Source organism: Hyla sarda, chromosome 4, assembly GCF_029499605.1.
Source record: "Hyla sarda isolate aHylSar1 chromosome 4, aHylSar1.hap1, whole genome shotgun sequence".
NCBI classification, from domain to species: Eukaryota; Metazoa; Chordata; class Amphibia; order Anura; family Hylidae; genus Hyla; species Hyla sarda.
The window spans coordinates 238,179,604-238,205,335 of record NC_079192.1 but is presented as its reverse complement, the minus strand read 5'-3'; the positions used below and the strand labels follow the sequence as shown (position 1 = coordinate 238,205,335).

Here is a 25,732-nt window from a genome sequence, read left to right as displayed (position 1 = left end):
GTAGTCCCTGGCCAGAGACCAAGTATCCTAGGAAAGGAAAAGATTGACATTCAAACAGACATTTTGGCATAGAGTTGATTGTCTCGAAGTCTCTGAAGAACCATGCGGACATGCTGGCGATGTTCTTCTAAGTTGGCAGAAAAAATCAGAATATCGTCCAGATACACAACAACACAGGAATATAAGAGATCACGAAAAATTTCATTAACAAAGTCTTGGAAGACGGCAGGGGCGTTGCACAGGCCAAAGGGCATGACCAGATACTCAAAGTGTCCATCTCTGGTGTTAAATGCAGTTTTCCATTCGTCCCCCTCCCTGATGCGGATGAGATTACATGCACCTCTTAAGTCCAGTTTGGTAAAGATGTGGGCACCTTGAAGGCGATCAAAGAGTTCAGAGATAAGAGGTAGGGGGTAGCGGTTCTTTACCGTGATTTTATTAAGTCCGCGGTAATCAATGCAAGGACGTAGGGAGCCATCTTTTTTGGACACAAAGAAAAATCCAGCTCCGGCAGGAGAGGAGGATTTGCGGATAAACCCCTTTTTTAAAATTTCCTGGATGTATTCAGACATAGCAAGAGTCTCTGGGGCGGACAGAGGATAAATTCTGCCCCGGGGTGGAGTAGTGCCCGGGAGGAGGTCAATAGGACAGTCATAAGGCCTGTGAGGAGGTAAAGTCTCAGCTTGCTTTTTGCAAAATACGTCAGCATAGTCCATATAAGCCTTAGGAAGACCGGTTACAGGAGGAACCACAGGGTCACGGCAGGGAGTACTGGGAACCGGTTTAAGACAGTCCTTGAAACAAGAAGTACCCCAGCTCTTGATCTCTCCTGTGGACCAATCAAGGGTTGGGGAATGGCGTTGAAGCCACGGTAGTCCAAGGAGAATTTCGGAAGTGCAATTGGAGAGGACCAAAAACTCAATTTTTTCGTGATGAGGTCCGATGCACATTAGGAGGGGCTCCGTGCGGTAACGCACGGTACAGTCCAATCTTTCATTGTTAACACAATTGATGTAGAGGGGTCTGGCGAGACTGGTCACCGGGATGTTGAACCTGTTGATGAGAGAGGCCAAAATAAAATTTCCTGCAGATCCGGAATCCAAGAAGGCCATCGTAGAGAAGGAGAAGGTAGAGGCAGATATCCGCACAGGCACAGTAAGGCGTGGAGAAGCAGAGTTGACATCAAGAACTGTCTCACCTTTGTGCGGAGTCAGCGTACGTCTTTCCAGGCGGGGAGGACGGATAGGACAATCCTTCAGGAAGTGTTCGGTACCGGCACAGTACAGGCAAAGATTCTCCATGCGGCGTCGTGTCCTCTCTTGAGGTGTCAAGCGAGACCGGTCAACTTGCATAGCCTCCACGGCGGGAGGCACAGGAACGGATTGCAGAGGACCAGAGGAGAGAGGAGCTGGGGAGAAAAAACGCCTCGTGCGAACAAAGTCCATATCCTGGCCGAGCTCCTGACGCCTTTCGGAAAAACGCATGTCAATGCGAGTGGCTAGATGAATGAGTTCATGCAGGTTAGCAGGAATTTCTCGTGCGGCCAGAACATCTTTAATGTTGCTGGATAGGCCTTTTTTAAAGGTCGCGCAGAGGGCCTCATTATTCCAGGATAATTCGGAAGCAAGAGTACGGAATTGGATGGCGTACTCGCCAACGGAAGAATTACCCTGGACCAGGTTCAGCAGGGCAGTCTCAGCAGAAGAGGCTCGGGCAGGTTCCTCAAAGACACTTCGAATTTCCGAGAAGAAGGAGTGTACAGAGGCAGTGACGGGGTCATTGCGGTCCCAGAGCGGTGTGGCCCATGACAGAGCTTTCCCAGACAGAAGGCTGACTACGAAAGCCACCTTAGACCTTTCAGTAGGAAACTGGTCCGACATCATCTCCAAGTGCAGGGAACATTGTGAAAGAAAGCCACGGCAAAACTTAGAGTCCCCATCAAATTTATCCGGCAAGGATAGTCGTAGGCCGGAAGCGGCCACTCGCTGCGGAGGAGGTGCAGGAGCTGGCGGAGGAGATGATTGCTGAAGCTGTGGTAGTAGCTGCTGTAGCATCACGGTCAGTTGAGACAGCTGGTGGCCTTGTTGCGCTATCTGTTGCGACTGCTGGGCGACCACCGTAGTGAGGTCGGCGACAACTGGCAGTGGAACTTCAGCGGGATCCATGGCCGGATCTACTGTCACGATTCGGCTGGCAGGAGGTGGATCCTCTGTGCCAGAGAGGGATTGGCGTGGACCGTGCTAGTGGACCGGTTCTAAGTTACTACTGGTATTCACCAGAGCCCGCCGCAAAGCGGGATGGTCTTGCAGCGGCGGTAGTAACCAGGTCGTATCCACTAGCAACGGCTCAACCTCTCTGACTGCTGAAGATAAGCGCGGTACAAGGGAGTAGACAAGAGCAAGGTCGGACGTAGCAGAAGGTCGGGGCAGGCAGCAAGGATCGTAGTCAGGGGCAACGGCAGGAGGTCTGGAACACAGGCTAGGAACACACAAGGAAACGCTTTCACTGGCACAATGGCAACAAGATCCGGCGAGGGAGTGCAGGGGAAGTGAGGTATACATAGGGAGTGCACAGGTGAACACACTAATTAGACCAACTGCGCCAATCAGTGGCGCAGTGGCCCTTTAAATCGCAGAGACCCGGCGCGCGCGCGCCCTAGGGAGCGGGGCCGCGCGCGCCGGGACAGGACCGATGGAGAGCGAGTCAGGTACGGGAGCCGGGGTGCGCATCGCGAGCGGGCGCCACCCGCATCGCGAATCGCATCCCGGCTGGGGGCGGTATCGCAGCGCACCCGGTCAGTAGATCTGACCGGGGCGCTGCAGTAGCGAGGGTGTTGCGAGCGCTCCGGGGAGGAGCGGGGACCCGGAGCGCTCGGTGTAACAGCAATCTCATTTACTCAAATTAGCGGAGACGCAGCACAATTCAGGGAAGGGAACACAGTGATCTTTGGTCACGCAATTTGGGGGACACATTTTGAATTTTTTGCCCAGGGCCACACTTAGTCTAAAACCGGCCCTGAGTCTACCTTAGTTTCCAATGGGATTCTGTTGCACCGCACATAGCCAAATTTCTGTGGCGGAAAGTTTTGCTGCGAAAGTTCAAATTTGGGACTCCGCTAAGAGAATGAACATGTTCATTCTTCAAACAGAATCCACTCAGAAATGCATTGCCGTCTATGGAAACGGCCCATTTCTGAGCGATCCTTGCATCAGCTGATTTAGTCTGCACCCACTGGGCACGGAATGTTGGCCTGGGCAGAAATTCTGCCATGTGAATGGGCCATACAACAAACTGGAAGGGCAAGTCCTACAGTTTATAGTGATAAGCACATTAACCCCTTCTCACAGCACTTACTTTTTTTGTAAAAAAAATAAATAAATTGTGAGGCTTTTGTTTTTCCATGCAGTAAAAACACCATGTTATCTTTATTCTGCGAGTCATTGAACTTACAGTGCTATCCAATTTATATTGTTTTTTTTATCTTCTACTACTTTGCATTACCATATTCTGACCACTATAACTTTTATCTTTCAATTTACAGAGCTGTGTGGGCTTGTTTTGATGCAGTTTTTAATGCAACAAAATACAGCAAGAGCCTTTCCTATTTGCTTCCTCTTTGACTTAATCCAGACATTTATAATAAAATTGCATGAAAGCATCTCAACTTCTACAACCAAGACAATTAAAGTAATGTGTCACAAATACAGAAAGGTAACTGAAATCCATACAAACCCATTAAATATTACCTGATCAGCATTAGCAAGGTTCAAATGGGCTGCTGCCTCCTCTTTTGTTAAGAGAATACAGTTCCATGGAGACCACTCATAATATTTGTTCCATCTCACTATGACTAGTTCATAGAGGTCATCACAGGCACTTAATGCAGAATTAGAGCCCCAAATATTCTCAACAAGGTACTGGAGATCTTCCTGCTGCAATAAAAAACATCAAGTACAGTTAAAAAAACAAAAGTTTAGTTGTAGGTATAAAAACCAATGTGATGGTTCTAAGCACCCAACAATAGAGGTACATCTTAGACAAAATGTCTTACATTCTGTTCCCAATAAATTATTGTAGGTCAATGTGTCCTAGCAGACAGCTACTGGTGTGGTGCTGTGCGGCGTCCGTTGCTGCCGTGGCGCCGTGTCTGTGGGGAGGTGCGACCCATGGACTGGTTTGAGTGGCATTGGGGCCGCTCTGCCAGTGGGTCGTTCCCCCTGTGGGCACTGGTGTCGCGGCGGTGGTGGTCACCACCCAGTGCTACGCCATTTTATGCTAGGGACCTTAGGGACCCACTCTAAATAGGTGGCCTTGACGTGGTGAGTGGGCTTGTACCTTTTGATCAAAATGTATACTAACAACCTGTTAGTTTTTGAATTTATGCTGAGAAGCAATTAGATCAAATTACAATATGTAGATGTGCGACCATGTCTGTTTCTTCAACCTGAATTCACATTGTGTTTTCTATCCCCTCCTTTTTGTTTTGTTTTACCATGTGTCTGCATTCTGCCCCACCCCCTCAGCCCAACCCTATATAAGTAGTAGTTAGCTATACAAGGGCCTTTTCATTCCTAGCAGCCTCCCAGTCTGACTGGGAGTGCATGGTAAGTGAGCTTTTACACCCTGTTCACACTGGTGTGGTGCTGTGCGGCGTCCGTTGCTGCCGTGGCGCCATGTCTGTGGGGAGGTGCGACCCATGGACTGGTTTGAGTGGCATTAGGGCCACTCTGCCAGTGGGTCGTTCCCCCTGTGGGCACTGGTGTGGCGGCGGTGGTGGTCACCGCCCAGTGCTACTCCATTTTATGCTAGGGACGTTAGGGACCCACTATAATTAGGTGGCCTTGACGTGGCGAGTGGGCTTGTACCTTTTGATCAAAATGTATACTAACAACCTGTTCATTTTTGAATTTATGCTGAGAAGCAATTAGATCAAATTACAATATGTAGATGTAGAGGCAAAATGTCCAGCGCGAATATCAGAGAACAGGATGTTTATTCCAATAAAAGCCACAAAGACCAGGAGAACATGACAAGGTGACGCGTTTCGGTCCTAAAACTGGACCTTAGTCATGCCTCCCCCCATCCCCGGTGGCATAATTACCTGAGTCAGGTCCGCGCTGCTCCAGGCCTCCGTCGTGCGTCCCCGGCGTCATTGCTATGCGCTGAACGGCGCGGCGCATGACGTCAGAGCGCCGCGCCATGCATAGCAACGACGCTGGGAACGCACGACGGAGGCCTGGAGCAGCGCGGACTGGACTCAGGTAATTATGCCACCGGGGATGGGGGGAGGCAACGGGGCAGCGGCTTCTCTCTCCCTGGCTATCGGCGCCGGCACCGATAGTCAGGGGGACAGAACGGGCAGCGGCGCCGATAACCAGGGGGTGAAAAGGGCCGGCAGCAGCGCTCTAGACCCCAGAAAAGGCAGGGGGAGAGAAGCGGGCAGCGACGGCCTCTCTCCCCCTGCCTTTCCTGGGGGTATATCGGGGTATACACGCGCACACACGCACCCTCATTTTATCATGGATATTTGGGTAAAAAACTTTTTTCACCCAAATATCCTTGGTAAAATGAGGGTGCGTGTTATAGGCCGGTGCGTGGTATACCCCGATAAATACGGTATGTATCTTGAAATCCCAAACAGACAATTTGTTGTCAAAGACCAAATTAACTAAGACTGTTAACCATGTGTGCATACCCCATCTTAACCAACAACTCCTAACAGTTTGGTCAGAATAGCAGTCCAATGATGCACCCCCTCTCAACGTCTGTCAACTGGGTAAAATGTGTATGATTACATTGCAGAGGCATGTCTAGTAGTCAACAATTTCTTATCTAGAGGTATACTACCCAAAAGTAGCCTCTGAGAGCTTTACGCCCTCTTGTAGCAAAACCCAATGTCTAATCAGACCACTACTGTAATCATGTAATATCTTCCTTACTGCATGCCAAGTTTTGTAGCAATCTGCCATATCCATCTGCATGCAATGCATTATTTTTTTTGTAAATAAATGTACATAATGGGTGTTTTTGCATCAGCTATCCACCCAAAAAAAAAAATGTAAAAAGAAAATGTAATACACATTTAAATAATAATTTTGAACAAGTATATTTTTCCTTTTATGTTTCTTCCCATTCATGTAGATGGATTATCAGCCATGCAATCCATTCTGTTTGCTGTTTGTTCACACTGAGCAACTCAAGAGGAATTCACGCCGTTAAATTTACGGGCGGATAAAATAATTTTATTTTCGGAATTGCGCGCGGAAATGGGGGAGAAAGAAGTGAAGGGTTTTTCAGCCATTTCCGCACGAATTCCACGCAAATTCCGCGCAAATTCCACGCAAAAACGATGTCGGGCGGAGTTTGTTTTTACCATTGACTTCTATTGGATTCTGCTCGCGGATTCCGCTTGAAGAATGAACAAGCTCTTTCTTCAAGCGGAACGGAATTCAGCGTCTGAATTCCGCTAGCAGAATTTCCAAAGTGTGAACAGGACAGCGGAAAAAAACATTAAAGTCAATGGGCAGAGGAGATGTGCATTCATTTGGAGCGGAGAATTCAAGAGGAATTACTCAAGTGAATTACTCAGTGTGAACGTAATGCTGATGTACACAGCACCTTAGCTAATAGTTTTGTAGTGTTTACATTATAAAAATAAAAGGTGTAACACTACTGCTTGCACTTGTCTTAATATTTGAAAATACTGTCATGCAATAGAAGGTGAATCCATTACAAATACATGCTGTATAAATAAACAGGTGGTGGAAACAGTGAAATGACTGATAGTAGAAGTGTAAACAGTTATGCTATAAAGAAATGTCTATATGCATATTATTTCTCTTTTGAATAAAGTAAAACTAGATGATATTACAAAAAAGATAGCAAAATCCAAGCCAATTGTAACAGTTACCTGGAGTAAGAATGCAATTTTGGCATCATCTCCATAATCTGCTTCTGACTTTTTTAGCTGCTTGAGTAACATCTTGTATTTTGTAAACTCTTCTCTCTGCCGAGCTTCATTGTCTAATTTTGAACATTTTCGACACCGCCCAATGGTGCGAGCATTAGCAGACAGAGAAAACTCGGTTGAGCGTAAATAGCTTTTGCAACTGGGACAAAAATATATGTTTTTACGGAAGACTGTAGAGTCCTCAGGAATCTGAAAATATATACGACATATACACTGTTGGTGTAATCATTCAGCATATGGGAGTCAATACTGTTTCATACCTATGGGGTAAATTAACCAATAGCCAACATTATATCAACTACAATATATTTGACAGCATTTATGTAAATATCACTACACAAAAAGAAAAAAAGAATTGCGGAGCAGCTCTCCAGATCCTAAGTCCGTAGTGTCGGATGTCACATTGCGGTCAGGCGGCAGAAGGACGGGAGGCTGAGATGGTACGGGAGGAATCAGACGTCAGGGCCACAGTCGTATTGCACCGTCAGGTGCTTCGTCAGGCCCATAGGGCCTGACGAAGCACCTGACGGTGCGATACGGTTGTGGCCCTGACGTCTGATTCCCCCTGTACCCTCTCAGCCTCCCCATCCTTCTGCCGCCTGACCGCGATGTGACATCCGACACTATAAACTTAGGATCTGGGGAGCTGCTCCGCAATTCTTTTTTCTTTTTGTATAGTAATTTCATATGCTTGATTAGCGGGTAGCACCACCCGCAGTGATCCACAATTTGGCATTCAGTTACCATCAGCATACTCAGAATATTCTAATTGGATTACCCAGGCAAAAACAACAGCAGTGCCGGAATCTTTTTGACTTTCTTTCATGTGGATTCATTGATTTATATAAATATAGTGGAGTATAAATTGTCATTTTGCCTGAAAAATTGTCACAGAGTTATCACAGCTATTCTGACATATTCACAATATATCTTACAATGAGGAATGTGTCACACATTTGCTGCTGTACATTCCTGACACTTTTGTCTGCTTGAAAATGGAACTTGGTTTATATGTTTCATAAAACAGCCGATTGATGGATGTGTCCAAACAGCAAAAAGTCTAAATCTGCTCTAAAGACAAATCTATGATATTTCCCAGCCCCGACATTTTTTTTATACACACTGCTCAGTCACTTACACTACACACTTATAATAACATCAGGGTGAAGGACAAATGATCATTCTGGAAATGTTCAGCAAATATTTTGATGTTTTCCCTGAAAGAATTAAAGATCTTTCCTAAATGAAATGACTATTAGCCAAAAATTACAAAGATGAGCAGCTGCTTTACAGACAACAACAGTCTGCTGTATGTAAGCTAAAATCACCGTGTTTTGAAATCTTCACTGGTCATATAGTTTGGGTATGGGTACCTTCAGTGTTCAGCAGTTAGGTCACAAGACTAGCCGATGATTCTAGTTCTTACAGAAGCATTCAGCTTCAATGCTGCTCCATGGTCATGGAACAATGTTTCAGGGACGGAACCCCTTAATCATGCACCATATTGCATTTCTTTTGTGATCATTTATAGTGTTCTATCTAATAGCCTTATAAAGTGTGCATCCTGAGTTGTATTGTTGAGCTTATTAGAGTTCTGAAATCTAGGATGTATATTTCAGTATACTCCTAATTAAAAGGGTAATTTGGCCAAAGGTTGGGGGATATAGGATGTATATTTCAGTATACTCCTAATTAAAAGGGTACTCCGGCCCAAAGGTTGGGGGATAATATGTCTGATCGCAGGGGTCCTGCCGCTAGGGACCCCCGCAATCTGCCATTCAGCACCCACCTTTGCAAGCTCTCTGCAGCGCTGGAGGCTCTGAGTGTGCAGCGTGACGACCAGGTGGCCGAAATATCGTGATGTCACAACTCCGCCCCCGTGTGATGTCACGCTCCCTCCCATAGACTTGCATTGAAGGGGGGCGGGGTGTGATGTCACACAGGGCGGAGTCATTTAAAAGGCCTCTGAAAAATGAAAGAAGTGATCTCATTGGTTTCTATGGGCAACTGGTCAACTTTTCCTCAGCACAAGTTTTGATAAATCTCCTCCTAAGAGACTAAATCTCCTTCTAACAGCAGGGTAGGTTAGAGACCAGTTAGAGGATGGTGAGGGGGGACAAGGAAGGAAGGCTGAAAATAGCGAGGAGAGCTGGAGAGAATCATATAAGCTACGTATATATATATATATATATATATATATATATATATATATATATATATGTATATAGAGAAAATATAACTCATAAAGCTCATTGTAAAGGCTTCAGCAGTGTTTATAGCCTTTAACCTGTAAATTAATATCAGTTAATAGTCAGTTACTCTATAGTTAAAATCTTTTATAAAATGTACCTTGAGCAACCTGGCAATTTCAGGGTTAAAAGTGGGAGTTTTTATGTACTGCAGAAAAAGTGTAGAGATTCTCTTTCGAAGTCCCTCTAGATTGCAGTTTTGCACTCCCCGCATTAAGAGGTCCGCTTCCCTGTCAATCAGCTCTACAATCTCTTGGGTTAATCTGCAGTCGTGTTCCTGAAAATGAAAGCACTATTAAAGGGGTATTCTGGGATTTTTGGTTCTTTGAATGTAAGACAGGGGCAGCAAAGATAGTCTAGTTACTAATATACTTCACTCACCTGAGTTTGGTGGCTGGTATTGAATTTTGTTGTCTTTCTTTTCCCCTGAAGTTCATTTTCTGCAACCTACAAAATGAGTGTTGTCTCGGACCTTTTCCAGCTTGCTGAGGGGTCCGAGACAATACATCACAAGTCAGCTGCTTCATCTGTTGTATGTAAAGTCAGTCCCCTGACTACTTTACCAGCATACATGTGTGTGCATTTGTCATCATGCAGATTCACAGCTTATGTGTTAGGTTGTGCAGTGCGGCAATGGGTGGGGTGACCAATGTGTGGGAAGGAAATAAGTCACCTCCCACCTTGAAACAAAGGATCCTGGGAAGTGTAGTCTGAGGGAGGCCACAGAAACAGGAAGTAGCCCCTTGCCAAAAACAAGCCAGCAGCGTGATTGGGGACACAGCCATTTACCACCAACGCAAGCACAGATCCTTGGTAAGCATTTCCATCACTGTATGACACTTAATTACTATAGTCACCTTATGTTGGATAACCCCTTTAAATAAGAAAGTGACCACAGAGGGGGAAAAAAAAGCACTAGCCAATTATTTCTAAAGGGAAGATATATGAACATAAATAATATAAAATATACATATATATATATATATATATATATATATATATATATATATTTAGTAGACATGGGTACTAGACAACAGATCAGAAAAAATACAGACTTTCCTACATGGGTAAGGGTTATCATTGAACACTATAAGTCTAATTTTATTTGTCTTTAAGACTGTTGTACGGTCGCCTAAAATTTTGATAATTACTCAAAATAGAGTAAAATAATAAAAGATTACCTTAAAGATCTCCTGAAGCTCTTATTTTGTCACTTCCTAGATCTGGTCCTTGTATTTCCTGGTCCCTTTTGACATGGGCAAGTCACTACTGTAGCCAATCACTGCTCACAATGTTGACCCACTAGGGATTGGCTACAGTAGTGGAACATGAGAAGCATTGGAATAGGATTAACAGGGATCAATACGTTGAGTATGACTTCTTTTATTATTTTACACCATGCTAAATTTAAATGGCTGGACAAACCCCTCATTGAATATGTTGAATTTATTATTCTTTAGAACTTAAAGGGGTACCCCAGGGAACTAAAACCATAGCCCATCCGTTCCCTCTCATCAACCTATTTATTTGTCTAAATATCATTCATTGGCTATATAGAGCAGTTTCAGCTGTCACTTACATGCAGGGAGTGAGAGAAAGATGTCATAACCTGATCCTGCTTGTCTTTGTGCAAACCCGTCAGTGAGACTAGCGCCCACCTTCACGGAAGACAAACACCAAGTGATTTCTGGCTTTACAGCCACACCTCTCCTCCCTCTCCCTGTGTGAGGATTTTGTAGGCAGAAAAGCCCAGTCTCCTCAGCACATAACACTGCTCTTTTCCCACTGTAGATCTTATCACTAACTGCAGCCATAGCATGATTTATTGCTGGTGGAAGGATAGTTTGAAAGAAAAGACATGTACAGTGTGTGCTGCTGACAACAACACAGCATGCACACTGATAGTAAGAGCAATTGGCTGGCAGCAATTACACAGAGCCGCTGTAGAGAGTTGTAGTCTGGGCTGCAAGCAAGGAAAAATCACATGGATAACTATAGGAGACACGGAACAGGTATTGTGGTGGCTTTGGGGCATTTTTATTTTTCTTAACTTCCCCGATGCACCCCTTTAAACATTGAGAGGTTATCCTCAGGATTATTAGTATCTATATTCATTTTAAATTACCATAAAATCCTAGGGCCATGTACAAGTTAAGTACAGAGAAGTTTAAATAATCCTGGAAATAGTCTATCAATGTAAGTTTAACCCTCTAAGGGGTACTTTGCCCTAGACATCTTACCCCCTATCCAAAGTATAGGGGATAAGATGTCTGAACATGGTGGCCCCACCATGCCTGTGTAACACTGAGACATCGATGTTTAGCGCTGTCACAGCATTACACAGGCTATCAGTAGCCAGCGTTGTCACGAATACAACTCACTCTGTTTAATGCAGAAACAGCGCTCGCTACTGATAGCCTGTGTAATGCTGTGACAGTGTCAGGAGCCATCAGTGCTGTCTCAGTGTTACACAGGCACATTGTGCGGGGAACCATAAATAGAGCTGTCACAAATACAATTTGCCCGATGCATGGAGGAACTGTAAGCAGAGTTATATACACTTGATTAACCAAAATAAATCGTCGCACTCAAAGAACAGAGATAAAGGGAGCATGAGCTGACGACCTTTGTGTCAATCACACAGCGGTCCCAGTGCTGATGTACAGGAGATCAGCTATCCGACTGTTGGTGGTTGCAAGAAAAAAGCTTTTTTTTTAGGACAATCAAGACTACTAAAAAGCAGCCAAATCTGCTGATTTTGTAACTTTTTTGCTCATGTATTGCTGACCTAGCCTGACTGAATTTCCTTAAACTGGGTGCTGCAGTTTAGGAAGGATCATCCAAACAGGTAGGGACCGTGGTTTGGGAGCTATCCAGAAAAGAGAAAACACTACACATTGTAAAACAGCTGCACACCCAAACAATGAATAAATCTAACAATTTTATTAATGTAGCCATCACGTATAGAACAAACATTTAAAAACAATTAAAAGTATCCCATACAAGAGACACCACAAACAAAACTGGAGGGGACCAGACGATCTCCCTCAGTCACAGCTGAGTACCAGTTGGCTAAACAGTGGCTCCGCCCCTCGTGACATCACGCCCCGCCCCCTCAATACAAGTCTATGGGAGGGGCGTCACGCCCCCTCCCATAGACTTGCATTAAGGAGGCGGATCATGACATCATGAGGGGCGGAGCCGTGACATCACGATGCTCAGGCCCGATGCATCACGATGCTGTATTGCCTGTCATTACGCACAGAGCGAGTTTGCTCTGTGCAGTAATGACAGCGGGGTGCTGCAGCTGAGATCCCGGGGTCCCCAGCAGCTGGACCCCCGCGATCAGACATCTTATCCCCTATCCTTTGGATAAAGGATAAGATGTCTAGGGGCGGAGTACCCCTTTAAAGGTGACAAATATTAAAAAAACACTGTATCCAGCACCATTCACAGCAGAGATTCGCTGTCTGGAATGCAAATTCAAGTAATAAAGATAATCCATTTTCCCAATTAATAAAGTGAAAGTTCACAGCTGAAACAGAATGCAGTTTTTGAATTCCTGAACTGTTTAGGCTATATTATGTATTCACCAGGTTTTAAAACACGTTTACGAATGCCCATGTTCCTCAGTATACTGCAATACAGGGAATCAGGAAACTGTTTTGTTCCTTTATGTGTATGCACTGCTTTTACTGTTTACTTAAGGCATACCTGTCCTTTTAGGTAAATATTCAGTATAAGCTTTCACGTGTGTGTACATTAAAAATAACACTATTCATGGCCATTTTATGACATTTATATAGCATTTTTTACCAGTTATGGCTTTTGGCAGTTTTTCCTGAGCATAGCTCCAGAGTGGGTAGGGAATAGCTGTTATAATGTCTCTCATACACTGCCCACACAAAAAGGAATTCCTGCTCTCTTACCTCTGCAACACAGAGGTAAGATGAAGCAGCATGGAGAAATTATTGAGTAGTACTGAGCAGTAACTTACTCCTCCACCCTCCCATCTTCATAGACATCTATGGGCAACATGTAATTAATCCCTAAGTGAGATAATAGTTTGCTTCACTTCTGAAAAAAAGTATTTTAGCAGTGAATTGGGAGTGAACGATCAGTGCTTGAGGCAAAAAGAAAGAGTAGGGAATTAAAAAGAGGTATTTTATTATGATAAGATATGTTACAAAGTTACTTAAATCGGCACTGTCATCTCTAATATATTTTCATTATTTCTTTTTTATTAAAATGTTTTAATTTACGTTTGAAAACGGGCCACTAGGGGTCTCCCTCCTAGTGGCCGGCTGCAGGCTGGCACGCCTGAATTCGGACCGATGCCGGCCGGGCAATCGGTCTGAATTCATTCAGCCTGGGCTCGCTCCCTGCCTGTCAATCAGACAGGCGGGAGTGAGCGCATTGGCTCCCTGGCCTCAGATGCCGGCACTCCTCCCGCACTATGTCGCTGCTGCTGCTGGATTCTGCAGTTTGTTTGTATGTATGTATGTTTAGGGGAGTGCGGGGGCTTAGGGTTTCAACACGGGGGTTGGGGAAGAGCGGTGCTCGGGGTTTTAACATCGGGGGTGGTGGGGGCGGAAACGGGGTAGCTCTGCGCCCATGGCCCTAACTTATTGTTTTCAACACAGGATGCATCCAGCTGTTTCACCACTACAACTCCCAGCATGCCCTGACAGCCAATAGATGTCAGAGCAATCTGGGAGTCGTAATGGTGAAACAGCTGGAGGCACCCTGTGTAGATGAACTAATGGCGGAAGTCGGCCCCCCAGCAGGCATCAGTGACGTCTCGCCTGCTGGGGAAGTCTGCCTGGTAGTGAGCACACTACCAGGCAGCCAAAAAGACCTTTTTAATATAGTAAGAAAAAATGTAAAGCAGGGAGGGGGTTGGGGATAGATGGGCAATAGGCAGGGACAGAAAAAAAAAAAATATATATATATATAGGATGTTGGGAGCTACTCTTTAAATTTGCTTGTAGTGTTGATTTATGCAAAGTTTGGTTTAATGTATTAAGTGGTTAAACTTTCAGTAAAAGGGAATAAAAATGTATTAATGATTAATGAACTCAATAAAATATTAATAGCAGCACAGGGCAAGTGTGCAAGTAATCATTATTACAGAAATACATACACATAGAAATCTTACCTTCACAGTATGCTTAAGTGTCAAAAGTGCATCAAGCCTCTCATCACGAGTGAAATATTTGGTGTTGATACTGTTGTAAATGTTATGTAGTTCTCTGGCCCGGATAGTATATTGGGTATCCATCTCAGTAGTCTTTCCATCAAATGCTTTCCATCTTTTAGGTTCACAGCACTTTATTAAAAAATTAATATGATATATCATCTTAGAGGACTTCATGTCAGGCCACATTTTTATCCCCTCAGTACCCACTGGGACAACAAAGTTGAATCCCTTCAATTTTAGCAATGCATTCCCACTATTTGCCTTACATTTATATACAGCGGATGACATGGGCACAGGGTCATACATCCTATTGCAATGGCCTAGATCAACTGCCTGTAAATGTCTTACTGACAAAGTAAAACATTTTTTGCTATACTAAGTATAGTAATAGTTCAATAAAAGGGGTTTTACCACAAAGATAAATAGGCCTAAACTGCTGACTTGAATTTATTGTGAATGTAAATAGGAAAATAGGGGCGAAATAGTGATGTCATTATAAAGTACAATAAATGGCCAAAAAACAAGTCCTTATATGGGTCTGTAGGTGGAAAATTGAAAGTGTTATGGCTGTTAGAAGTCGAGGAAGAAAAAAATAAGACAAGCTGATGTCCTTAAGGGGTTAAGAAATATAACGCATACAGCTATACTGACTAACATGAATGTTATGGCAATGCAAAAACAAAAAAAAAAATGGTTGGAGACATGTCAAATGTTTTTAACTGATTGGGTTCTGGGGGTACTACACAAGCGCTGCATCCCCTTTTTTCTCACACTCAGTTGGGGGTTCAGAGGTCGGATCATGTGATCAAGTGAGGCATATCATAGAGATTAGCCCATTAAATAATATTATATAAGTTTTGTTTGTTTTTTTAAACAGGAAAAGAACTTGTGTATACAAATCCATGAACCATCATGTGTCACCCGAGGACATCTTTGTATTAGACTTTAATAGTAGTAATCAAGGTTCTTAATATAAGAATGAGAATCTATTACCCGATAACCACAGTTTATGATCCACGTGGGTTAGGTAATAGATATATTAGTCTCTGTATGATGATTCCTAAAAAAAAGTTCAAAGTTCATCAGCACACTTACTCTGGAGGAATCTGCTTCCTGTTCTGATCTGATGCCAAACTATTTTACAATACTTTTGTATATAATAGAACTACCTGGCCGTCAAAATTAACATAAAATCTCATGCTATACTTCTTAAAGGAGAACTCCAGAATATAAAAATTGTTGCCCATACTGCCGGCAGTAAAAAAAATAAAGATGTACATACCTTCCTCCGCTCCCCCGGGGCCTCCGGTAACCGGCTCCGGTCTCCACCGCGATCCACTTCCTGGTTGCCGGTGGTCGGAGAATCATAATGCGCTCAGCCAATCACCAGCCGCAGCAAAGTCCGACTCGGCCGGGGATTGGCTGAGCGACAGTGTGAGAACGTTTCAGGACACAAAATTCTTCACTGCACCTGCTGCCGGGACCAAAAACTGCACACTGCCGCTCAGCCTATCGCCGGCCGAGTTGGGACTTTGCTGCGGCTGGTGATTGGCTGAGCGCAGTAAGACTCTCCGACCACCGGCAACCAGGAAGAGGATCACGGCGGAGACCGGAGACGGTTACCGGAGGCCCCGGGGGAGCGGAGGAAGGTATGTACATCTTTATTTTTTTACTGCTGGCAGTATGGGGAACAATTTTTATATTCTGGAGTTCTCCTTTAAAGGGGTTCTCCGGTGCTTAAACATCTTATCCCCTATCCAAAGGATAGGGGATAAGATGCCTGACCACCGGCAACCAGGAAGAGGATCACGGCGGAGACCGGAGCCGGTTACCGGAGGCCCCGGTGGAGCGGCGGAAGGTATGTACATCTTTATTTTTTTACTGCTGGCAGTATGGGGAACAATTTTTATATTCTGGAGTTCTCCTTTAAAGGGGTTCTCCAGTGCTTAAACATCTTATCCCCTATCCAAAGGATAGGGGATAAGATGCCTGATCGCAGGAGTCCCGCCGCTGGGGACCCCCGGGATCATGCACGCGGCACCCCGTTTGTAATGAGTTGTAATTTTTGACCTCATACAATAGCAACACCGAGCAAGAATACATAAAGTATGGATTTACGGACCTTATTTAGAAGATCTTGTATAGCTTTTTGTTGGTTTTCTTCACCTGCGTCTATTTTGTGCCTGCCAATTGAGCTGATCAACTGAGTCTCTTGTTCTAGAAGAGCACAAAGGGCGGCTTTCCTTTCAGCTCCAGTGTAGATTTGATTAATTCGCTCCACCTCTTCTTTTCGCCATACTAATTATATAACAAATACACATTCTTTGTATGAAAATGATATATAAACTCTAAGGTTGCAAAAAATTAAGATGCAATGCAATGCAATAAAAGTTATAAATACTGTATATATTTATAATGTAATGGCAAAATTGGGAGGGTTTTAAAACCACTACTATGTTTTGCTTCTTTTTAATATTCCTGTTATGGAATAAAAAGAATGCAGTCTTTTAAGGAAAAAACAGAAGAAAAATGTCAGTACTGCAGTAATATTACAAACCGAAATTTTATCGCAGAGCTATGTCAGATTTTCTTGATAAGTTCTCCACCAAAAGCTAATACTTTTTTGCAGTTCAAATAACAACCTCACAACTTAAACTCACAGTTTCAAATGAATCATACAATTACAAATTTAGTACAAAGCTTTTTTTTAAAGGCATAAAAAAGTGAAGACATTCTCAAGTAGACGGGTTTACACATGAAGATTTTGACCCCAATTGATCGTAATAATTAAAGGACACCGGCCTAAACATGTTGCTAGATTCTTCACCAAATGGAAAAATGTTTTACAGATTAAATGGAGTTGTGCCAGCATGTTATAACTGTTTTCATTCGTTAAAGGGGTACTCCACCCCTAGACATCTTATCCCCTATCCAAAGGATAGGGGATAAGATGTCAGATCGCCGCGGTCCCGCTACTGGGGAGCCCCCGGATCCCTGCTGCGGCACCGCGCTATCATAACAGCAGAGCGAGTTCGCTCTGCACGTAATGACGGGCAATACAGGGGCCGGAGCATTGTTACATCATGGCTCCGCCCCTCGTGATGTCACGGTCCGCCCCTTTCGATACAAGTCTATGGGAGGGGGCGTGGCGGTCGTCATGCCCCCTGCCATAGACTTGCATTAAGGGGACGGGCCGTGATGTCACGAGGGGCGGAGCCATGAGATCACGCTGCTCCGTCCCCTGTATCGCCCGTCATTACGCACAGAGCGAACTCGCTCTGTGCTGTAATGATAGCTAGGTGCCACAGCGGGGATCCCGGGGCTCCCCAGCAGCGGGACCGCGGCGATCTGACATCTTATCCCCTATCCTTTGGATAGGGGATAAGATGTCTAGGGGCGGAGTACCCCTTTAATGGGCTGAAAATGTTTTAAACAGATAATAATAAGATCGAATAATGGTAAAAATGTCAGTCAAACTGTGGAATATAGCACAGAGAGTAGAAAAATGCACTCACCGCACTCTTGAATAAGCTGTAAATAGCTGGTTTCTTTATTGATGTCCAGGCTTGACACCATATAAAGCCCCCCCCCCCCCCGTGATCTCTGCTGTATTTTGCTAAGTTTGAAGTGCTTTATATGGTGTCCAGCCGGGACATCAATAGAGACCAGCTATTTACAGCTTATTCAAGAGGGTGGTGAGTGCATTTTTCTACTCTCTGTGCTATATTCCATATGAACATTTGTTTTCCTGAAGAATTGCACCACACACGGAAGCTAGCAAGAAACAAATTAGTTCTCCATGACTAAATACACAGCAAGCCGTGCCTAGAAAATGTCATTTCTATCCTGAGTTTGCATATGCTAATCTAAACTGTAGTTATGCCACATCATAAGCAGGCATCACTTCAAGTAAAGTAAGATCACTCTGCTCTTGAGAAAAGTAAAGAAAAAAAAGGAAACAACTCCAATAGACTTGAATTTATAGAGCGAGAGTCATCCTGATGTTCTCTCCATATGGGTATGGTAGCCAGGGGCCATCTTGACTAGCAGAGCAGGATTAAGGGGAGCTCCGTTTAGTAATCTTAAAAATCTGCACTTACACTAAATAACTCTCTTTGCAGGTCCCACTAAGGCCCCCTTCACATATGTACAGCGTCAGGCGGCGATTCTGTAGAAAAAACAACTGAGGGAAACTGATGATAGAATTCCTGTACATGGGACAGTTCACATACATCCAGCATGTCAAGTTGGACGCGGATGGTCAGACACACCGGAGGGGGGAACACATGGATATTCAGAAATAATGGACTCTGGATGCTAAACAACTGATGATAACTGATGCCCTTTTGTCATCAGTTGTGTTCAGTTTAAGGCTGGGTTCAGACATAGGTGAAGCAAGCCTCACAGCACAGGAAGGTGATATAAAGAGAGCTTTTTGGTGCGATCCTTTCACAATGATAGGTTTGGTCAAGTGGTCTAATTTCTCATTCAAACACTGTAATGAGCGGCTTAAAAAAGTGCATTGAAAATAACATTTGCATTACCTACAACCTTTAAACCTTCTCTTACAAAATGACAGCTGATGTATACCTTGATGCCATAGGTAGATCTCAGCAGACACTGATGGACCCCATTATAATTTTAAAGGGTATGTTGGTCACTGTGTTGTGGCTACCATTTATAATGGAAACCTCAACACAAATGTAGGCATTTCCTAACAGCATCCTTTACCGTAGTTTAAGTTTTGAGTCATGACATTCTGAAATTTCTGTCCTTTTTTATGCAATAAAGTACCTTTGACATACAATAATAAGTGTTTGTTTCATGAAGCAAAGTTGTTAGAAATCATACATGCATATATGTAAAGGGGGGCAAATGTGCTGTTTTTAAATGAAGTAACTTACATCCCTGTACTGTTATTCTCCCCCATGGATCTGATCATTTCCTTGTTTCCTCTCATGACTGTAACTCTGCTGGTGCCATGCAACTATTGTAAACCTGACATGTTTTGTCAGGTTGTGCGCCAACTGTCCATTTTACTGAGAAAACCCGAAAAAGGGGCATGGTCTCTGCAAAAGGGGTGTGTCCCCAACATTTTCACAAAAAAACTACATATTTACTAAGGTTTCCATATTTACTAAGGTTTTTAGTAAATACCGTGGAAAAAAATTGTAGGGAATTAAAACCCACAAATAAAACTACACTCCACTCTTAGTAAATCAGGGCCAATGTCCCACAATACACCTTGCTTGCATGAGCAGTGGACAATAACTAAAGCTAGTACCTCCTGGACAGACAGGGAGATTGCAGTTGAAATAAGAATGCCTGATCCACCTTAGTTGGTCAGACATCCCCTACCCCCGTGATCATACACTGGAATACCCCTTTTTAAGTTTCATGACTGCCAGGAGACCTACAAATCCCAGCATGTCTTGAAGAGACTGCAGCAGGGAATTCTGTAATGTGAAGTTCTCCAACCCAGGGGTACAGGAAAAAATATGGGGTGTATACAGTACAACGTACTGTATGTGATGTGTAACAACTGTATTAAGACCAAATGTATTTTGGTCAGGGACAGTTCAGAAGGTGCAAAAAGCTGCAGGCTGATTGGATATTGCTGCACTGCACTGAGGGTGCAGTCTTTTATTGGGGGAAGCTGTACATATAGTACTGTACGTGAAACAATGGCAGGACAGGGCACAATAAGCAGCCTGGAGGCAGCTTTTGCTGTCAGCTCTGCTTGCGTGATGACTCCTGACATACAGAAGCACCGTAAGCTGATGCTGTATTCAACTTATGATGGCATCTGAGAGGCTTTTAAAAGTCAAAACAATCATATGTCTGGGCCATGGTATGTTGGGGTATTGTTGTACCTACATTCAAGAGCATGATAAAGCAACTCAAAATCTTCCTTGCTCTTTGGGTTCATTCTGCGCTCATATTCCTTTCTTAGTCTTTCCTTCTTCTCTTTTATTTTTCTTAATTCCTCCTTTTCCTCCCATTCCAACCTCAGCCTTCTCTCTTCTCTCAACTGCTGCACCACTCCTTTGGCATGAAAACGTCGGAAGTAGGTCTGCATTGTAATCACCTGAAATTATACATATCACAGAGTTTGCACACTTTTAGCCACTAATAGTGTTAAAGCAAACCCCACACAATATATGTGCCAGAACTAATCCAACAAATGTGAATATACCCCAATGTTGCTAGCTATAGAAGTCCCAATAAGTGACAGCCAGCGATGCCCTCATAGAAGATCCAATCACTTCTTTTTCTGCCTGATTAGCACATATATACTCCCACACACAACAAATATATGTGGTATATACTTTACACTGCAGCGAACCATTCACACCCAAAATTCCTACACATACTCCTAACACATACAGTAAACAGTACTAAAAAAACAAATAGAAGCATCTCTTCTCTTACTGCTTTCAGACGTCTCGCATGGAATTCATCGGCAGTCACATATTTCTTTGGCTCTATTAGTTTGTCTGTTATATTTTTGACATAGCAACCAATTTTTGTCATTTGTGTGCCCATTGTATTCCTTGACTGTTGGGTCTTGTTCTTTTCAAAAACTGTCTAAAAGAGAAAAATAAAATGTAACATATAAATTCAGTACAATAAGGTTCATGTTAACATAATTATTTTCAGTATTAACAGTATACAAGTAGAGGAATTAGAAATTGGAATACTTTTTCAAGAGGTTTTCAAGTTACAAATATTTATGGCTTATCCTCAGGATAGGTCATCAATATATGATGGGCGGGGTGCTGATCAGTTCGCCTCGGCTCTGTTTACTGTGTAGTGGCCCTGCAAATAAGGGTGCGTTCACACGGCCGTCTGTCCCCGTTTTTTTATCCCCGTTTTGTTTCCTTTTTTTCAGGCTGTAAACGGATTCAAAACGGTTTTTAAAAAATCCCATTCATGTCAATGGGATTTTTTTACAATCCGTTTGCACCCGTCTGCACTCATTTCCGTATTTTTTGACGGAAAAAAAAACGGCACATGCTGTATTTTTTTCTCCCATCCAAAAAACGGAAGAAAAAACGGATACAGTAAATCTAACATTGAAGTCTATGGAAAACGGAGGAGCCTTTAATGTCATCCGTTTGCATCTGTTTTTTCAATCCGTTTTTTGATCCGTTTTTACTTTAGAGCATTTTCAGAACAAAAAAAATTTTTTGGGGGGGTTTCTTAACTGAACAAAAACGGATACAAACGGATAACATCTGTTTGCATCCGTTATTATCCGTTTTTATTTGTCTGTTTTTAATTTTGACGGGAGAAGAACGGGACTGGTATAGACGACCGTGTGAACGCAGCCTAATACTGCAGCTTAGCTCTTATTCTTTTCAATAGAACAACACAATGAGGTGAGCCATTCCCTTCCGGCTACGCATACAGAATAGAGTTGGTCAAACAGCTGATCGACAGCGGTGCTGGGTGAAGGCAGATCTGACAATCAGATATTTATGGCCTATCCTGTGGATAGGCAATAAATATCTGAAAATGGAAAACCCAACTTTATAATAAACAATAACACTTATTAGGATGTATAAAAAAATAGAAAACATTTGGCACATACCTATCTGTATACATACAATAATTTTCTAACACACACTTTGGGGATTTTTAAAGGTGTTTTCGCTTTTGTTTATGAAGAAGTGGCAAGAGTCAAATTTTTCAAATACACTTTACTTTGTTTACACTATATGCAGCAAATTCTTAAAGGGGTGGCCTCAGAGAAAGGGACAGGACTTAAATTGCACTAAAAAGAATAATAATTCTCTAAACACAATTGAGTTCAATGGGATTCCGTCCCGCAATTCCACAAAATTTCCACACAGGAATATCAACCATGGATTTCCATTGAACATAATGGGGGAGATTTATCAAAACCTGTCAAGAGGGACAGTTGATGAGTTGCCCATAGCAACCAATCAGATTGCTTCTTTCATTTAAGAATGCGCAGTAAATTCCAGTGGAATTTCTGGCGGAATTCCGCATGGTAATTAAGCCTTGTGAACATAGCCTTAGACTGCCTAGTCTAAGTAAGACCATTTTTTAACTCCTTAAAGGGGTACTCCGCCCCTGGCATCTTATCCCCTATCCAAAGGATAGGGGATAAGATGTTAGATCCCCACGGTCCCGCTACTGGGGACCCCAGGGATCGCCGCTGTGGCACCCCGCCATCATTACTGCACAGAGCGAGTTTGCTCTGTGCGTAATGACGGGCGATACATGGGCCGGAGCAGCGTGACGTCATGGCTCCGCCCCTCATGACATCACGGCCCGTCCCCTTAATGCAAGTCTATAGCATAGACTTGTATTGACGGGGGCGGACCGTGATGTCACGAAGGGCGGAGCCGTGACGTAACGATGCTCCGGCCCCTGTATTGCCCGTCATTACGTGCAGAGCGATCTCGCTCTGCGCAGTAATGATAGCGGGGTGCTGCAGCATTGATCCCCGGGGTCCCACACAGCGGGACCCCGGCGATCTGACATCTTATCCCCTATCCTTTGGATAGGGGATAAGATGTCTAGGGGCGGAGTACCCCTTTAAGGATGCAGGGCCATGGGAGGGTACCATCTCTTTTTGGCAAGAGGAATAAGTTGAAGTAAGCTGAAACATAATTTATGATATACACTTTAAAAAATACTACATGGCAAAAACAGCTAGAAAGAATGAAAGGTGAAAGAGGAGAAGCCATGGAAGTGAAGAAATATATATATTTTTTTTCTTATAGGGAAGTGGAAACTTAATGTATAGTTGTAAGCAAAAAAAAGGGGGATTATATACATAATGAGTTTGTAGGGTTTGTGGGTGGAGTAATAGATAGAGGAGTGTAAAGGGGAGGGGGTTGGGGGGACCTATTTATATGTGGGATATTGTTTGTTATATGGTTTGTATTCATATGATGATGTACTATTTATTGCAGTTGATGTAAAAAGAAATAATAAATGTAAAAAAATATGTTAAAAAGGATGCAGGGTGTACCTGTGCGTCCTGCGCGCGCTCCGTCATGGTGGCTAACGGTAGCCGGGACCCGTGGCTAATTACGGACATCACCGTCACCGACGTGCACTTTTAACTCTTTAGATGCGGCTATCAAAGTTGATCTCTGCGTCTAAAGTAGAAGAAAGCATTCCCGGCTGTGTGGGGGTTATAACATTGCAAAAAAAATGTGTCAAAAAAAAAAGTTAATAAATGTGATTTAACCCCTTCCCTAATAAAAGTTTAAGTCACCCCCCTTTTCCCATTAAAAAAAAAAACTATGTAAATAAAAATAAACATATGCGGTATCGCTGCGTGCGTAAATGTCATATAAAGTTTATACCATAAAAAAAATGAAGAAAAAGTGATCAAACAGTCCGATCAAAACAAGCATGGTACAAAAATGGCGCAAAAAATGAACCCTCATACATCTCCGTATGCGGAAAAATAAAAAAGTTATAGGGGTCAGCATTATTAAACATATTAATTTTCGTGTATGTAGTTATGATTTTTTCCAGAAGTACGACTAAACCAAACTTATATAAGTAGGATATCATTTTAATCCTATGGACCTACAAAATAAAGAGAAGGTGTCATTTTTACTGAAAAATGTACTGTGTAGGAACAGAAGTCCCCAAAAGTTACAAAATGGCGTTTTGTCTTCAATTTTGTCACACAATGATTTTTTTTTTAGTTTTGACGAAGATTTTTGGGTAAAATGACTGATGTCATTACAAAGTAGAATTGGTGGCGCAAAAAATAATTTTTAGGTGGAAAAATTAAAGGGTTATGATTTTTAAAATGTAAGGAGAAAAAAGGAAAATGCAAAAACTGAAAAACGCTGAGTCCTTAAGGGGTTAAAGAAATAATATACGGGGAACAGGAGTGGAATTTTTCAGTACTTGACACCGGCTCTTACAGTGTTTTATACAAAAATTGTGAGCATTGTGTAAACATTTGTGATTTTTTTACTACTATATACTCACCAAGGATTTTTCTATATATAGCTCAGGATGAATGGAGACTACATATTATTTTTCCATACTGGAGAAGATTAATATGCATTTTTTTGTGATGCATATGTTCTTAGATGCAAGCAATTTGTCTAGATATATTGATGCACTATGTCGGACTAGTATCTGATCGTTTAAGATATGGCCTCATTTGGCCTATATTAATAGATGGTCGTTAATATAGCCGCCAGCATATCATTTTGATAAGTGAGCAGACGCTATCCAGTGGCTTACACCGCGCAAATACCCATTAGTAAGATGGCTGCCATATTTTCTGTTATTTGGAGTTACAGAAATAGCAGCATGCCATGATCTTTTGTTTAGAAGAGAAGTTTGCATGTAGGGCTGACTATATGAGCAAATCTTTGAAAGATATCTATTAAATTATAGACAATAATGAACCATAATAATAGTAATAAAACCATACCTGTGTATCTCTGCAGAACACTACAGTGTCTTTTACTGGTCTCTTTTTTGGTAAAGTTTGTGTCCCAGCATGATGGAACACGACACCGGTCACTTTATGCCGATATCCACCCAAATAAGGTTTACAGTAGTTAAGTCTTTCGATTTCTACTGCTATATCCTGATAGGATTCATCTCCTAAACAAATATCAAATATAACAATTATATAAATGTAATTTATATTGAATATTTTTAAGTGGTTATATAGCTTAATAAAAAATATGAAAAATAACCAAACCTGTTTGTACCCTAACAGTAATGACATCTGGCATGCTGTATTCATGCTGAAATTTCATTGCTTTTATTGGGTAGTTTTCAGGATCTGTGGACTGCATGTCCAGCTGAATCATTCCATGAGGTCTAATTCCGAGATCCACTAGAGTCTCAGAGTCTTCTACAATTCGCCCTAAAATAACAATATAATTCTTTAACTATATGCAACATATACAGGGGAATTATGAAAAACATGCTTATAGATTTCCAAAGAAGTGGTCACTGACCAAACACTGTGAACAGGCCTTTTCTTCTATAAATGAAATTAAATAATAAAAGGATTGTGAGGCTATGTTCCCAGAATTTCAGTGCGGAATTACGCGCGGAGAGTCTGCAGCAGCAGAGTCCCATTGAATTCAAAGGGATTCTGCTGCGCTGTGCACACGGCAGAATTTCCACGCCAGAAATTTTGATTTCGCTGTCTGCAGAAAAAATGAAAATGTCTATTCTTTCTGCGCACTCAGCGTGGAATGCATTGCCGTCTATGCATTCCCGTGTGGTCTTAGCGCCGGCATGACATTCTGTGCGGACATTCTGCTGTGTAAACCCGGCCTTATA

General features: G+C 42.8%; 1 protein-coding gene across 4 annotated transcripts in view; it reads right to left on the bottom strand.

Annotated features, from left to right (window-relative positions):
• Nucleotides 1-25,732, bottom strand: part of IQUB (IQ motif and ubiquitin domain containing) — a 50,370-nt gene that overhangs the window by 13,049 nt on the left and 11,589 nt on the right. For 3 of the 4 annotated variants that reach the window (XM_056573783.1, XM_056573782.1, XM_056573784.1), the window contains exons 5-13: nt 25,140-25,307; nt 24,864-25,039; nt 20,852-21,007; nt 20,297-20,507; nt 16,542-16,717; nt 14,378-14,548; nt 9,320-9,496; nt 6,911-7,159; nt 3,747-3,932 (exon numbers count right to left, since the gene is read on the bottom strand). In XM_056573783.1, coding sequence (XP_056429758.1) covers nt 3,747-3,932; nt 6,911-7,159; nt 9,320-9,496; nt 14,378-14,548; nt 16,542-16,717; nt 20,297-20,507; nt 20,852-21,007; nt 24,864-25,039; nt 25,140-25,307 — 1,670 coding nt within the window. The remainder of the gene's footprint in view (nt 1-3,746; nt 3,933-6,910; nt 7,160-9,319; nt 9,497-14,377; nt 14,549-16,541; nt 16,718-20,296; nt 20,508-20,851; nt 21,008-24,863; nt 25,040-25,139; nt 25,308-25,732) is intronic. The other variant, XM_056573786.1, reaches the window with a different exon arrangement.